This window comes from Mobula birostris, chromosome 7 (assembly GCF_030028105.1).
Source record: "Mobula birostris isolate sMobBir1 chromosome 7, sMobBir1.hap1, whole genome shotgun sequence".
Taxonomy (NCBI): domain Eukaryota; kingdom Metazoa; phylum Chordata; class Chondrichthyes; order Myliobatiformes; family Myliobatidae; genus Mobula; species Mobula birostris.
Window position 1 is genome coordinate 157,773,994 of NC_092376.1, and position 15,966 is coordinate 157,789,959.

The following is a 15,966-nucleotide window of genomic DNA, read 5'->3' on the forward strand; positions in this document are numbered from 1 at the left end:
AACCTAGAAGCTGCCTAGAATTTCCCTACCGCATAGCCCTCTATTTTTCTAAACTCCATGTACCTTTCTAAGAGTCTCTTAAACGACCCTATTGTATCCTCCTCCACCATCGTCACTGGCAGTGCATTCCATGCACCCACCACTCTCTGTGTGAAAAACTTATCTCTGACATCCTGCTTGTACCTACTTCCAAGCACCTTAAAACTATGCCCCCTAATGTTAGCAATTTCAACCCTGTGAAGAAGCCCCTGGCAATCCACACCATCAATACCTCTCATCATCTTATACACCTCTATCAGGACACCTCTCATCCTTCATCGCTCCAAGGAGAAAAGACCAAGTTCACTCAACCTATTCACATAAGGCACACTCTCCAATCCAGGCAACATCCTTGAAAATCATGTGCTTTACGATGAAATAAACATGAAAATAACATAAAAAGTAAAAATAAATAAGAGACAAGAAGGTGTACCACAAATGACAATGCAAGGGATATTAAGTAATTCACACTTGATAAAGTATGGGTTTGACTATATTAATTTAAAATTACAGAATCACTGAATTAAACATTTGTAATGTGTTACTATATTGTTTTGCTTCTACTACTGTGACTATCAGTATTATCAATGCATAGCATATCACTAAAGTAATCATAATCATTACGTGCTACTATCCAGAATTCACGAGGAAAATAAAGGACAAGTTAGCTGTAATTGAAACTTTTACACCACTTCAATAAGGCAGGAGTTCCACAACCTCACACTCGAGATGGAGCAAGACAACTTCCTCTCGGATAGAGCCCAAGTAACAGGAGTTAAACGGAAAGAAAGACACCAAATAGCAGAGGCATCTGCAAAGCGCAATTCCCACCAATTGCCAAAACAAGAATTTATTAATGGCACTTAACAGCAAGAGGCCATCTTCATAGCAGAGGCTTTCATCCTCTCAGACCAAGCTTGATGTGATGCCAGACACCACAGGAAAAAGGGGTCACCATTCCAACATACTTCATAACTTGACAGAATTCAGAAATGTTTCTTCGCCTTAAAAAGTATACCAAAGTCATTTATTGTAGAATTTTTCTACCACTAGAGCAAAAAACATATATACAACTAAAATCTTTGCTAATACAAGTAGGAAGATGTTGCAAAGCATTTCTGTGGGCAGCTGCCTCAAATCCAGCAGGCTTCGCTCACAAAGCCGGATTCCTGGGCAAAAATTGGAGTATAATAAGATAGTCACAAAAGACATTTTTAAAATGTCAAAAACATGCTTTATCACATCTCTTTCAAACCCTCTTTCCTCAAAAATAGAATTTATTGTGATTTCAAAGTGCTTTGCTAGGTAACTGCTAGTACTTTTATATTTGTGTGCTGTAGCACTTTTTTTTTTATTCGCAGTTATTTTGTAAATAACACCATTCTTTGCATTTCTGGTCAGATGCTAAATGCATTTCATTGGCTTTGTATCTGTACTCGGCACAATGACAATAAAGTTGAATCTAAATGATGCCCATCAGCTTATAAATGAATGAAGGAATAAATCAGTGTTCTCCTGTTATTTTCCTACTTGGGAAAGAAAAACTGATCTACCGCTCCAATATCTTCTGCTTTCACAGCCATTCTTCCTGATTGGAGTTCAGCTCAAGAGCCAAGAGGCTAGTCATCATGGTCAAAGGTATTTTGTCATCATGGTCAAAGGTATTTTTTTCTCATTTAGTGTGCAGGAGTGCCAGAATTCCCCAAACAGAGAAGTGATCGTGAGAACTGCAGCCAGATGTCTGTAACCTTGCCTCAGTAAAACGTCAGCGTGGGAATAAATTACTGAATTTTCCCATTCTCACTTTGGGGATCTGAGCTGAAACAGAAATGGTTTAATGCACTGAATGAAAGTTGCTCTGGTAAATGCATCTGCTTTTAGACAAGAACTTTTAGTCACAATGGGCTGTGCAAAGGATTATTGGAGGTGCAAAATTTTCCATGACACTCAGCAAGAGAGTATCCCCAGTGCCTCTTCTCCAGTGATGTTGTATGGAGGTTACTTAGTAATTATCACATTGCTATTCGGATGAACTGGCTGTGTCCATTGAGGCCACTCTTATTTTCAACATTCGAAAAGTTGCAACTTTTTTTTAAAAAGCATGTCATTGGCTGTAAAACATTTTGGGACATCTGCGGGGGTGGGGGGAGAAACTAAAAAATTACTTGCCTTATACTTTTCTCACTAAAGTGTAGGGAGAGAACCCACTTAAAATGCCAATCAAAGCATTTGGAAGCCCTAATGAAAACGCTTGCCTAAATCGCTCTGTCAATCAACTTAGAAACATCAGACACTCAAACGGTCTTCACTTTTTCAATGAATATTGTTACTTTGACATTTTCCTACTTCTATTCTTCTCCTGCTCTGTGCTGGATCCGCAACACTAAGCCAGTAGACCCCTTGGCCCACTGACTGGATTCTAGCTATCAAGCATCCTCCCACAATCATCCTACACTAATCCCATTCCCCACTACATTCCTGTCAACTCCCCACAGATTCCACCAACCATTTACTTACAAAGGGTGATTTACAGCAGCAATTCAATCTATAAAAGCCTATACATCTTTCGGATGTGGCAGGAAACCTATATGACCACAAGGAGAAGGGGGTAACGCCGGAGGCAGGTTACTGGAGCCGTGAGACACTATGACAGTGTTCGCGCAGTCCTTTTGCAGCAATTTAAACCTGTATCAAAAGTGCCGATCAACACCAACCCTTCAAACTTCCCGTCCTCGCCCCCACGTCTCCAATCACCATCACCCACGCTGCTGCTGTCGGAGATCTCGGAACATGATCGAATTGCATTTCTGTGTGTGTGTGTGTGTGTGTGTGTGTGTGTGTGTGTGTGTGTGTGTGTGTGTCCCCAGTACTAATGAAAGATCTCGGCTTGAAACGTCGACTGTACTCTTCCATAGTTGCCGCATGCCTGCTCAATTCCTCCAACATTTTGCGTGTGTTGCTCGGATCTCCAGCATCCGCAAATGTTCTCGTTTGTCGCCGTATGTTTCGATGCACATGTGGCAAATAAAGCTATTCTTTAAATATATATCTAATCCTCTCCATCCCTAGAAGTTACTACTGCTTAGGGCTCCCTCTTAAAATCTGTCTCGCATTCTCCAAAATGTTCCTTAAACCTTAACTCTAATAACAAGTTGCAATCGAGCCCTCCACTATTCCTTGGCCCGGTGTCAAATTTGGTTCGGTAATCTATCATAAAGGCGCTTAGGAGTTTTTAATTATGCTAAGGGCGCTATATAAACGCAAGGCACGTCGGTTCGTCGATCACAGATCACACCCGTGGTCGGACGCAGTACAGATGGTTAAGGTAGTAAGAAGGTCAAAGGTACGCCATTACTATTATTTATAACTGACAGCAGCAAATTAAATTGTGGTACAAATGCAAGGGAAATGACGAGGTGTTCACCTTTGCAATGGATGTTACATCCATTCAATTTCATTCATACTGTCGCAGCTTGAGCCTCTGACTGATTCCGCCAGCAAGGACTTGCAACAAGACCCCTTTTATTTACTGTCATTCGCCGGAGAAAGTTTAAAAGTCGTGCAACTGACCCAAATAACATGTGTGAGAATAACACAAGATGCAGAAATATTTACACTGCAGAAGCGCTGAGTAATGCGGGAACTTCAAATACTCCTTTGCCGCAGAATTACAACCTCGAAAGAAACTAGAGGGAAAAGATCAGCCTCTGAATGAGAGCAACCGGGAATCAGGGCAACCGGAAAGCGGGCACCTGCAGCAAATAACAAACGCAGCGCTCATCTTCCAAGTCGCTGCGTGTTAAAGCACACGGGTATCGCTGCGGTAATTAAAACAACCGAGTGCGGAACGGATTTGAAGTTAATGTGCCTAAGGATTTCTGGAGAACGAAAGGCGCGTGGTAATACCAATAAAATATTTGATGAATCAATCCATATAAAAATTAAGCCTGTGTGACAAATTGTATCTGGCACTCTTATTTCTTTGCAACAATGTACTGTAGGGAAACAACAATGAACGCCGGCCCGATGATTGACAGCTTCAAAACAAGGGCAGCAGCACCCGCCACCCCACCAATTAAACCCCCTTGCCCCCTCCCCGCATCTTCAAGCAACAGCTGCCCGCTGAACGACAGGCAGAAACAATACAACAGCAATAGCTTGCTACTCACGGGTCGCTGTTCTGCTTCCACCGTTTCCATTGCGTTTCCGTGCAATAAATGAACGCGAATATGCGCTGCGAGACTCCGCCGGCTGCCGCCTTCCCAGCTCGGTCAACATGGACTCTTGCCCCCGCCCCCAAGCGGCAGAGGGTGCGGGTGGGGGAAGGAGAGCGCACATTAAATTAAACCATAGGATCCGTACACTCTCTCCAAGCGCAATGCACCTGAACGTGATGGATAAAGTACAGTCAATATCACCATTTTATAATTGTAGCACTCCTTGACTATTTGTTGCATTCTCGATGAATTTACTAAAAAGTGCCGAATAAGGTGGTTGCTTCCAGAGCCGCGGGCGGCTCTGGGATTTGTAGTCTAACGTAGTGGTTTCCATCTCAGATCAATCAGTAAGGATGGCTTTTTGGACGTTAAAACTATAAGTAAATTAACATAGAAATATATCAACATGTACCAACGGTCTTGAAGGTGAATGAGTGAAAACTGTTTCCATGATTGCAAAGAGGATTTGCAAAAAGGAATTAAAAAACATTTAAAACAGAAACACATGGGGGTGGAATTAGGCACTGCATTGGGATAACAGGATACAGCCATCCAAGGATCTGAAACTTCACCCAGACTGATATCATTGATTTCTTCTCCCTAATATCGTAAGGTCCGCACACGAAACAAGTCCAGTAAAATTACCTCAACAAAGATAGTAATTCAAGAGTTCAAAAATTAACTTTATTATCAAAGTATGTATATGTCACATTTCCATGTTCTTGGAGGCATTCACAGTACAGCAAAGAAAAGGGAGCTAGGGCTTTACTCTTTGGAGAGAAGGAGGATGAGAGGAGACATGATAGAGGTGTACAAGATAATAAGAGGAATAGATAGAATGGATAGCCAGCGCCTCTTCCCCAGGGCGCCACTGCTCAATACAAGAGGACATGGCTTTAAGGTAAGGGGTGGGAAGTTCAAGGGGGATATTAGAGGAAGGTTTTTTACTCAGAGAGTGGTTGGTGCGTGGAATGCACTGCCTGAGTCAGTGGTGGAGGCAGATACACTTGTGAAGTTTAAGAGACTACTAGACAGGTATATGGAGGAATTTAAGGTGGAGCATTATGAGGGAGGCAGGGTTTGAGGGTCGGCACAACATTGTGGGCCAAATGGGCCGTAATGTGCTGTACTATTCTATGTTCTATATAACAGAGTCAATGAAAATCCACACATGAACAGAGAATGACAAACAACCAAAGTGCAAAAGCAGACAGACTGTGCAAACACAATACATCAAACAAAATGGTTAGGTACTACTCTTTTCAGTTAAAAAGCGGAATTAAATTACTGCCAAGGGTGCAAGTATCTCGAGGTATACAGGACCAAGCTACCGGCTGGACGGACAACATTCAAGCCATTCTAAATCTAAACCTAAAAAAAGTGGACCGAAAGCAGAAAATAAAGGCCAATTAGCTGAACGGCTGTGATTCAGAAATTGCTGGAATCTATCATTAAATGAAGTTAGAGTAGGACATTTAGAAAATCATAACACAATTAAGCAGATTCAACATGGATATATGAAAGGGAACTCATGTATGACAAATGCATTAGAATTCATTGAGGAGGTACTCAGCACTGTGAATAAAGGTGGCATGGTAGATGTGCTGTAGTTGGATTTTCAGAAGAGCTTCTGGAAGTGCCACATGAAAGGTTACCAGATAAGACTAGAGCTCATAGTGTTGCCTGACATCTGCCCACGTGCTTTTAATGATTTGGAAGAAAACTGGAAAGTTGCTTTTTGCACTTCCCAAATATATCTTTCAATATACACATAAACAAATTCAATTTTTAAATAGAAGTCAGTGAAGAAAGCAAAAATATACTATATCTGCTATGATAACTTTATAAATAAACATTAAACTATAGAAACCTGAATTGTGCCAATACTGCTGTGTTATTGGAAACAACTTGTAAGATGTGATAAAAGTTTTGTCATACAATATTCTTTTAAGCATAATGCAATAAGAAGACTGAAATAGTTAGGGTTACAATTCTGAAAATTATGAACATTTGAAATATCAGGTCATCATTTTTTTCATTGATATAGATTATACAAAACTCAGGAAACAGAACACTACACCATACAAACAAGCTTATGATGCCTGTGCCAACCATGATGCCAATTTATAATCATTTCATCCGCCTCCAGATGGTCTCTCCATCCATGCCTGCTCATGTCCCTGTCTATATGCCTCTTTACTGTTGATATCATGTTTTTTTTTCTGCCACTTCCCCTGGCAGCACCTAGCAGGCAGATTGTTTTATATTCTATAATGGAAAACAACTGTATCATAGCCATGTTTGCTGATGGTTCAAAACAGGGTGACAAAGTGAGTTGTCACAAAGACAGAAGAAGCTTCAGAGAGATATAGACCGTCTACTTGGGTGGATGAGAGCATAGCCAATGGAATTTGATGGGCTAAAATGTAAGATCATCCAGTTTGAAATAAATGGTAGAAAAGGGGTACTTTACTTTCACTTTATTGTCGCCAAACAATTGATACTAGAGCGTATAATCATCACATCGATATCTGATTCTGCGCTTCGCGCTCCCTGGAGTACAAATTGATAGTAAATATTAAAAATTTAAATTATTTATCATAAGTAGAAAATAGAAAAGGGAAAGTAAGGTAGTGCAAAAAAAAACAAGAGGGTATATTCAAGATTTCAAGGTTCAAGTTTTACTTGCACTTGTGAGCTGCCCCCAGGATACCCTTGGGTGTGTTGGTTGTTAATGCAATTGACGTATTTCACCGCATGTTTTGATGTACAAGTGTCACCAACATAGCAAACCAGCAATGCTCAGCAGAACAACGCCAAACACAGCAAGCAACAAAACAACATCAGCAAAACAAGCTCGATGCTCCCTCCCACCCATGCACAAACACAGTCCTTTAACCCCAGAACAGGTCTCTAAGCTCCAGCCTCCGACCTAGAGCCTTCAGCAGACTCAGACTTGCAGACATTGGGCTTCAATTTCCCAATGGACTTGCAGAGATTCGTAGACCTGGCTTTGGCCAATTTACCAACTCAAAAGGTGTTGCTGTTCAGAGGGATCTGAGCTCTGTTGCACATGAATCTTTGAAAGACAATTTGCATGTAGAGCAAGTTGGTATATTGGCCTTCAGTGCTAGAGCATTTAAGAATAAGATGTTTTTTTTTAAAATTAAGTGCAATCATGAACAATAGCCAGATCAGAAATGCTGATCAAGTCAACTAGTTCCCAAAGAGAACTCTGATAGGCCAATCAGATGGTTCACTGCTGCTCAGCGATAGAACACGAAAACAGGCACAAGGGTCGCTAGCCCCTGTACCCCAGAAACACAACTGAGCGGTGCGGTGGAGGTATGTGCTATGCATGACCTGATCTGAAAGAATCATGTTGACTCATATTCATGGTGGAACAGCTTAGTCAAGGATGGGGTGATCAGCACAGATGGACAAATTGTACTTCCAACCCCTAATGTTGCTGCAATTTTATCAGGCACCAGTGAGATGGAAAATGCAATATTCTGAATAGATGTTGTCTTCCAAACAAAGGAAGGAATATTTGTTTTTGATGGATTTTGGCAAAGATTCATTAGATTAATTCCTATGGAAGGATAGGCAGCAAGTTCCTTATTTTCTGGGAGGAGTGGGTCTCTATGTAGAAAATACTTTCTGGTACGGCTAATGTTCACCTCAATTTGTTCCATGTGCCCGTAATGCTTTTATCCCCATCCAATGAGATTATAAATAAGACCAGAAGACATAGGAGCAGTATTAGGCTACTCAGCTCATCGAGTCTGCTCGGCTATTCCATCATGGCTGAAGAATCCCTGTCAATCCCATTCTTCTGTTTTCTCCCTGTAATCTTTGATGACCTGACTAATCAAGAACCTATCAATCTCCGCTTCAAGTATACCCGATGATCCACAGCCATCTGTGGTAATGAATTCCACAGAATCTCTACCTTTTGGCTAAAGAAATTCCTCCCCAGCACTGTTGCAAGTGGACATCCCTCTATTTTGAGGCCGTGCCCTCTGGTCCTAGACTCACCTACTCTAGGAAAGATCCTCTCCACATCCACTCTGTCTAGGCTTTTCAACATTCAGCAGGTTTCAATGAGATCCCCCCTCATTCTTCTGAACTCCAGCAAGTAAGGGCATGGAGTCATCAAATGCTTCTCATACTATATATTATACCTTTCCTTCCCAGCGTGGTTCTCATGAATCTCCTCTGGACACTCTTCAATGACAGCACATCTTCTCTCAGATAAGCGTCCCAAAACTGCTTACAATGTTCCAAGTATGATCTGACCAACGCCTTATAAAGCCTCAGCATGACATCCTTGCTGATGTATTCTAGTCCTCTTGAAAGGAATGATGACATTGCATTTGCCTTCCTTTCCACTGCAAGTGAATCTTTAGGGAATCCTACACAAGAACTCACAAGCCCCTTGCACCTCTGATTTTTGATTTTTCTCCCTGTTTAGAAAATAGTCTATGTCTTTATTCCTTCTACCAAAGTGCGTGACCGTACACTTCCCAACACTATATTCCATTGCTTCAGCTGCCACCTTCAGAATCCTAGGGTGCAGTCCAACTGGCCTAGGTGACTTTTCTACCTTCAGACCCTTCAGCTTCCCAAGCACAACCTCCTTAGTAATAACAACTGCACTCACTTCTGCCCCCAACACTCAAATGTTTGACATACTCTTCGTGTCTTCCACAGTGAATGAATGACACAATATTCTTATTAAGATTGGTCACTATTTCTTTGTCCCCCATTACTACCTCTTTCCAGCAGTCCAATACCTACTTTCGCCTCTCTTTTACTCTTTATATATCTGAAAAAATACTTCTGGTACCCACATTTGTTTTATTGGCTGGCTCTCCTTCATTTTTATTTTTTTCTCTCTGTTGGCCTTCTCTTGGTTCTTATGTCTACAGTAAAGTTAAAGTTAGAGTCTGCCCCGAACCTTATAGCTCATCAGGCCGGTGCTTATGCCGGTTTCCGTGGCTGAGAGTACGAGACTCCCCCCCCCCCCCCCCCACCCGGATAGGGTGCCAGTCTATCGCAAGGTTAACCCCCAGCATTTTGCCAGTACCCATTTTCAGCTGGGTGGTTAAGTACCTTGTTCAAGGACACAGCATTCTGCCTCGGCTGGGGCTCGAACTCATGACATTCAGATCGCTAGTCCAACACCCTAACCACTCGGCCACACGCCACACATGACTACAGTAACAATGCCCTTTTCGCATGCCTTTTCTATCTCCTGGTTTGTATCCCACTTTCTGTTTACCATATGGAGGCCTGTATATAACTCCCATCAAGGTCTTTTTACTCTTGTAGTTTCTTAACTCTATCCACAAGGATTCTACATCTTCTGATCCTATGTCACCTCTTTCTAAGGATTCAATTTCATTTTTTTACCAACTGAAGCACCCCACCTCCTCTGTCTACCTGCCTGTCCTTCAATACAATGTTTATTTTTGGAGGTTAAGCTCCCAAATATGATATTCTTTCAGCCACAACTCAGTGATGCCAACAATATATTACCTGCCAATCTCTAACTATGAGACATAGGAGGAAAATTAAGCCATTCAGCCCATCAGATCTATAAGACCATAGACCATAAGATATAGGAGCAGAATTAGGCCATTTGGCCCATCGAATCTGCTCCAACATTTAGTCATGGGTTAATCCAATTCTTCCAGTCATCCCCACTCCCCTGCCTTATCCCCATACCCTTTGATGCCCTGGCTAATCAAGAACCTATCTATCTCTGCCTTAAATGCACCCAATGACTTGGCCTCCACAGCCGCTCGTGGCAACAAATTCCACAGATTTACCAACCTCTGACTAAAGTAATTTCTCCTCATCTCTTTTCTACATGGATGACCTTCAATCCTGAAGTTGTGCCCTCCTGTCCTGCACTCCCCTACCGTGGGAAATAACTTTGCCACATCTAATCTGTTCAGGCTTTTTAACATTTGGAATGTTTCTATGAGATCCCCTCTCATTCTCCTGAACTCCAGGGAACACAGCCCAAGAGCTGCCAGATATTCCTCATACGGTAACCCTTTCATTCCTGGAATCATTCTCGTGAATCTCTCTGAACTCTCTCCAATGTCAGTATATCCTTTCTAAAATAAGGAGCCCAAAACTTCACACAATACTCTAAGTGTGGTCTCATGAGTGCCTTATACAGCCTCAACATGACATCCCTGCTCTTATATTTGTACCTCTAGAAATTAATGCCAATATTGCATTCACCTTCTGCACCATCGACTCAACCTGGACATTAACCTTCAGAGTATCCTGCACAAGGACTCCCAAGTCCCTTTGCATCTCTGCATGTTGAATTCTCTCCCTATCTAAATAATAGTTGGCCTGTTTATTTCTTCCACCAAAGTGCATGACCATACACTTTCCAACATTGTATTTCATTTGCCGCTTCTTTGCCCATTCTCCGAAACTAACTAAGTCTCTCTGCAGGCTCTCTGTTTCCTCAACACTACCTGCTCCTCCATCTATCTTTGTATCATTGGCAAATATAGCCATAAATCATTAATCCCATAGTCCAAATCATTGATATATATCATAAAAAGCAGCAGTCCCAACACTGACCCCTATGGAACTCCACTGCTAACTGGCAGCCAGCCAGAATGATCCCTTTATTCCCACTCTCTGTTTTCTGCCGACCAGCCAATGCTCCACCCATGCTAGTAACGTCCCTGTAATTCCATGGGCTCTTATCTTGCTAAGCAGCATCATGTGTGGCACTTTGTTAAAGGCTTTCTGAAAATCCAAGTACACCACATCTACTGCATCTCCTTTGTCTATCCTGCTTGTAATTTCCTCAAAGATTGCAGTAGGTTAGTCAGGCAGGATTTTCCTTTCAGGAAAGCAAGCTGGCTTTGGCCTATCTTGTCATTTGCCTCCAGCTACTCTGTAATCTCATCCCTAACAATCGATTTCAAGAATTTCCCAACCACTGATGTCAGGCTAACAGGTCTATAGTTTCCTTTCTGCTGCCTCCCACCTTTCTTAAATAGCGGAGCAACATTTGCAATTTTCCAGTCATCCGGTGCAATGCCAGAATCTATCGATTCTTGAAAGATCATTGTTAATGCCTCTGCAATCTCTCCAACTACTTCCTTCAGAACCTGAGGGTGCATTCCATCAGGTCCAGATTTATCGACCCTCAGACCATTAAGCTTCCTGAGCACCTTCTCAGTTGTAATTTTCACTGCATATACTTCACTTCCCTGACACTCTTGAATGTCCAGTATACTGCAGACATTTTCCACTGTGAAGACTGATGCAAAATACATGTTCAGTTCCTCTGCCATCTCTGCATCTCTCATTACAATATCTCCAGCATCATTTTCTATTGGTCCTATATCTACCCTCGACTCTCTTTTACCCTTTATATACTTAAAAAAGCTTTTAGTATCTTCTTTTATATTAGTTGCCAGCTTCCTTTCATAATTCATCTTCTCCTTCCTAATGACCTTCTTAGTTCCTTCCCCATTGTTTTAAATGCTTCCCAATCCTCTATCTTCCTATTAGCTTTGACTTCTTTGTATGCCCTCTCTTTTGTTTTTACTTTGGCTCTGACTTCACTTGACTTTCTTCCATCTATCTTGCACTTCCCTCACTTTTCGCAGAAACTTCAGCCATTGCTGCTCTGCTGTCCTTCCTGCTACTGTTTCTTTCCAGTCATCCTTGGCCAGTTCCCCTCTCATGCCATTGTAATTTCCTTTCTTCCACTGAAATACCAACACATTGGAATTTTGGCTACGTCCACACTAGACCGGATAAATCCACAACAGAAGCCTTTTCTCTTCGTTTTGACCCTCTGTCCACACCGAAACGACATTTTCCTACCCCGAAAACGGAGCTTTTCAGAAACGCCCTCCAGAGTGAATAAATAAAACGCCTAATATCCGGCGTAGTGTGTGCGGGGTAACCAGCTATTTTAAAAACCGCGGTCATGACATGCCAGAACAGATGGTGGCGGCAGTGCGGCATTTCATTGTTTTCTTGAACGCAACCTCCAACATCACAACAATATCTGACAATAGATGTGTAACAGCCTAATGTAACATTGTATGGAAATACTAGATAACACTGATGCAGACATGTTTTATACATTTAACAAGGTGCTTTACAGTATTAATGTATTGCTTGTGCAAACATTCAATAGATGCAATTGTCACTTTTGCCCAGTAACTCGTTTTATTGCCCATGTTAAATACAGCAAAATAATACACAAAAAAACAAAGACATGACAAAAGTAAAGGCAAACAAATGAGGTAACAGCAAATGTCACTTTTGCCCAGCAACAGGCCTTATTGCATTTAGTTGTAGCTGTCGTCCCTTTCATCCTTCTCTAATTTCAAAGTGAACTCAATCCTATTGTGATCACTATTCCCTAAGGGTTCCTTAACCTTAAGCTCTCTTATCACCTCTGGATCATTGCACAACACCCAATCCAGCAGAGCCGATTCCCTAGTGGGCTCAACAACAAGCTGCTCTAAAAAGTCATTCCTTACACATTCTACAAATTCTCTCTCTTGAGGTCCAGTACTATTTTCCCAATCCACTTTCATGTTAAAATCCCCAACAATTATCATGACATTGCCCTTCTGACATGCCTTTTCAAGATAGACTCAATCAAGTCAATTTAGGGGATCTAGTCAAAAATGCTCACTTTACAATTTAACTCTTACGCCGTTCACACCGACCGCGCGTTATAACAGCCGTCCGGCAGTGCTTGCGCAGTACCAAGCAGAAGCAGAAAAAGCATTATTGTTGTGGTGTTGTCATGACAGCGTTTTTAAATATCTCTGTTTATCCCGTCCCCACTACAACGCACAACAATTGTTTTCAAATTTACACACCCTGGAGAGTGTTTTAGAAAAGCTCCATTTTTGGGGGATGAAAACACCATTTCAATGTGGACAGAGGGTCAAAATGAAGACAAGAAGCTTCATTTTCAAAATTATCCGGCAAAGTGTGGACGTAGCCTGAGATTACTACCCTGGAGATCCTGCTTTTCAGCTTCCTACCTAACTCCCTGAATTCTCTCTTCAGGACCTCCTTCCTTTTTCTACCTATGTCATTGGTACTAATGTGTACCAAGACTTCTGGTTGTTCACCCCCTCCTTTCAGAATACTCTGCACTCGATCCGAGACATCCCATACCCTGGAACCTGGGAATCAACACACCATGCGTGTATCTCTATCAGGCTGACAGAACCTCTTGTCTGTTCCCCTCACTATGGAATCCACTATGACTACTGCATTCCTCATCTTCTTCTCTCCCTTCTGCACCATGGAACCAGGCTCAGTGCCAGAGACCCGATCACCGTGGTCGTCCTCTGTCAGGTCACCCCCCTCAATGAGATAACGATTACTGAGGGGGATGGCCACAGGGATGCTCCCTAATATCTGAGCTCTTCCCACCCCTCCCCTGACAGTCACCCACTTGTCTAACTCCTGTAGCCTCGTGGTGACTAACTCCTTGTAGCTCCTATCTATCTCCTGCTCACTTTCCCTAATAAGCTCCCCTAACACGGTTTCTCAGGAGCTGCATCTCGGTGCACCTGGTGCAGATGTGGCCATCTGGGAGACTGGAAGATTCCCAGGATTCCCACATCTGACACCCAGAGCAAAGTATTAACCCTACAGACATGCTCTCTATTCCTCCAAAAAGAAATGCAAGGAAAAAAAATGAAGTCCACTTACCCACTTATGTCGCTGAAGCCCGAATGAGCCGAAGCCCGAATGAGCCAAAGCCCTACCACTCTGCCTCAAACCGCTCCTTTGATGACCTCTCCGCTAGGCAATGTCTCCCTTTTATGTCTGAACCTCCCCTGCTCTCCAACTCACGATTGGTGCTCCGGTTATAGCCGAGTTCCCACGAAGCTTTCCCCTTTTATACTTCGCTCCCGGACCTGTAGGCTGCCTCCTCTCTCGGAGCTCTCCAACTCACTCCACCATTCAATCACGGCTGATTTCTCTTCTCTCTCTCAATGCCATTCTCCTGACTTCTTCATGTAACCTTTGACACCCTTATTAATCAAGAATTTATCAACCTCCACTTTAAAAACATCTACTATATGTATGGTACTACTGCTACAAAAAAAAACTCTACTGCCATCTGTGGCAATGATTTACACAGATTCACCAACCTCCGGCCAAAGAAATTCCTCCTTATCCCTGTTCTTAGAGACATCCTTCTTTTCTGAGGCTGTGCCCTCTGGTTCTAGACTCTTCCATTACTGGAAACGCCCTCTCCACGTACTCTCTGTCTAGGCCCAAAACTGCTCACAATTCTCAAAATGTGATCTGCCCAATGCCTTACAAAGCCTCTGCATTACATCCTTGTTTTCATATTCTTGTCCTCTTGAAATGAATGCTAACATTGCATTTGCCTTCTTTACCACCTCAACGGGCCAGGTAACCTTCAAGGAATCCTGCACTAGGGCTCACAAAGCCCTTTGCATTTATGATTTCTGAATTTGCTCCTCATTTAGAAAATAGTCTCCACCTTTATTCAGTGGAATGGAGATGCAGAGGAATTTCTTTTGCTGGGGAGTAGTGAATCTGTGGAATTTGTTGCCACAGGCAGCTGTAGAGGCTAGATCATTGGGTATATTTAAGGTAGAGGTTGATAGATTCTTGATTAGTCTGGGGATGAAAGGATACGGGGAGAAGGCAGGAGATTGGGGCTGAGTGGGAAATGGATCAGACATTATGAAATGGAAGAGCAGACTTAATGGGCCAAATGGTCTAACTCTGTTCCTATACCTCATGGTCTTATGATCTTTATTCCTTCAACCAAAGAGTATGACCATACACTTCCCCATAATTGTATATCAACAGACCCTTCTTTGCCCAAATGGCCAAGAACTCTGCAGACTCCTTCCTTCCTCAGCACTGCCTGTCTCTTTGCTTATTTGTTTCAAATATAAATCCTGGCTGTTTACATGATCCCACCTGTAATCATCTCATTCTAAAATATGAAAGTGACTCCCCCATCCACCCTTGAGTACCTTCAATCATTTTTTCATGCCATTAACAATAAATTTGTTCATCACCTTACATGAATATATCCTTGCCAATTTGTATCATGGGTTTAAGAATGATGCTGCCACCTTCTGTTGTGTTGGGAGTGTTACACTGACGTTGTCACATTACTTTACTGCAGAAATATGTAACCCGGATTTGTTCTTTAAATCTTCTGCAGACACGGAATAATGAAAAGTGTAGGTGCCAACTAATGTCAGGCACCTGATTAGGAACTATTGATGCTGTGTTCAGCATTAATCAGCAGGATTCTTTGTCCAAGGTGATCCAGAGCTTGTATGGAATGACATATAACAAGATCTCAAGATAAAGGAGGAGAAGCAGGACATTCGGCCCATCGAGTCTGCTCCGCCACTTCACCATGAGCTAAACTATTCTCCCATCTAGTTCCAATTTCTGGCTTTTTCCCCATATCCCTTGATACCCTGACTAATTAGATACCTATCAATCTCCTCCTTAAACACCCTCAATGATCGGGCCTCCACAGCTGTATGTGGCAACGAATTCCATAAATCCACAACCCTCTGGCCAAAAAAAATTCTCATCTGTTTTAAATGGGTGCCATCTAATTCTAAGACTGTGGCCCCAAGAGGGCAGATGAATTTAGCTTAGCCAATCATACCAAAAC

The 15,966-nt window shown here is 42.3% G+C and overlaps 1 protein-coding gene across 1 annotated transcript in view; it reads right to left on the bottom strand.

Annotated features, from left to right (window-relative positions):
* Window positions 1–4,327, bottom strand: part of LOC140200526 (septin-8-B-like) — an 85,531-nt gene extending 81,204 nt beyond the window's left edge. Inside the window, exon 1 of the mRNA XM_072263992.1 lies at window positions 4,209–4,327. Within this exon, the coding sequence (XP_072120093.1) occupies window positions 4,209–4,238 (30 nt within the window). The 5' untranslated portion in view covers window positions 4,239–4,327. The remainder of the gene's footprint in view (window positions 1–4,208) is intronic.
* Between the last annotated feature and the right edge of the window lie 11,639 nt (window positions 4,328–15,966).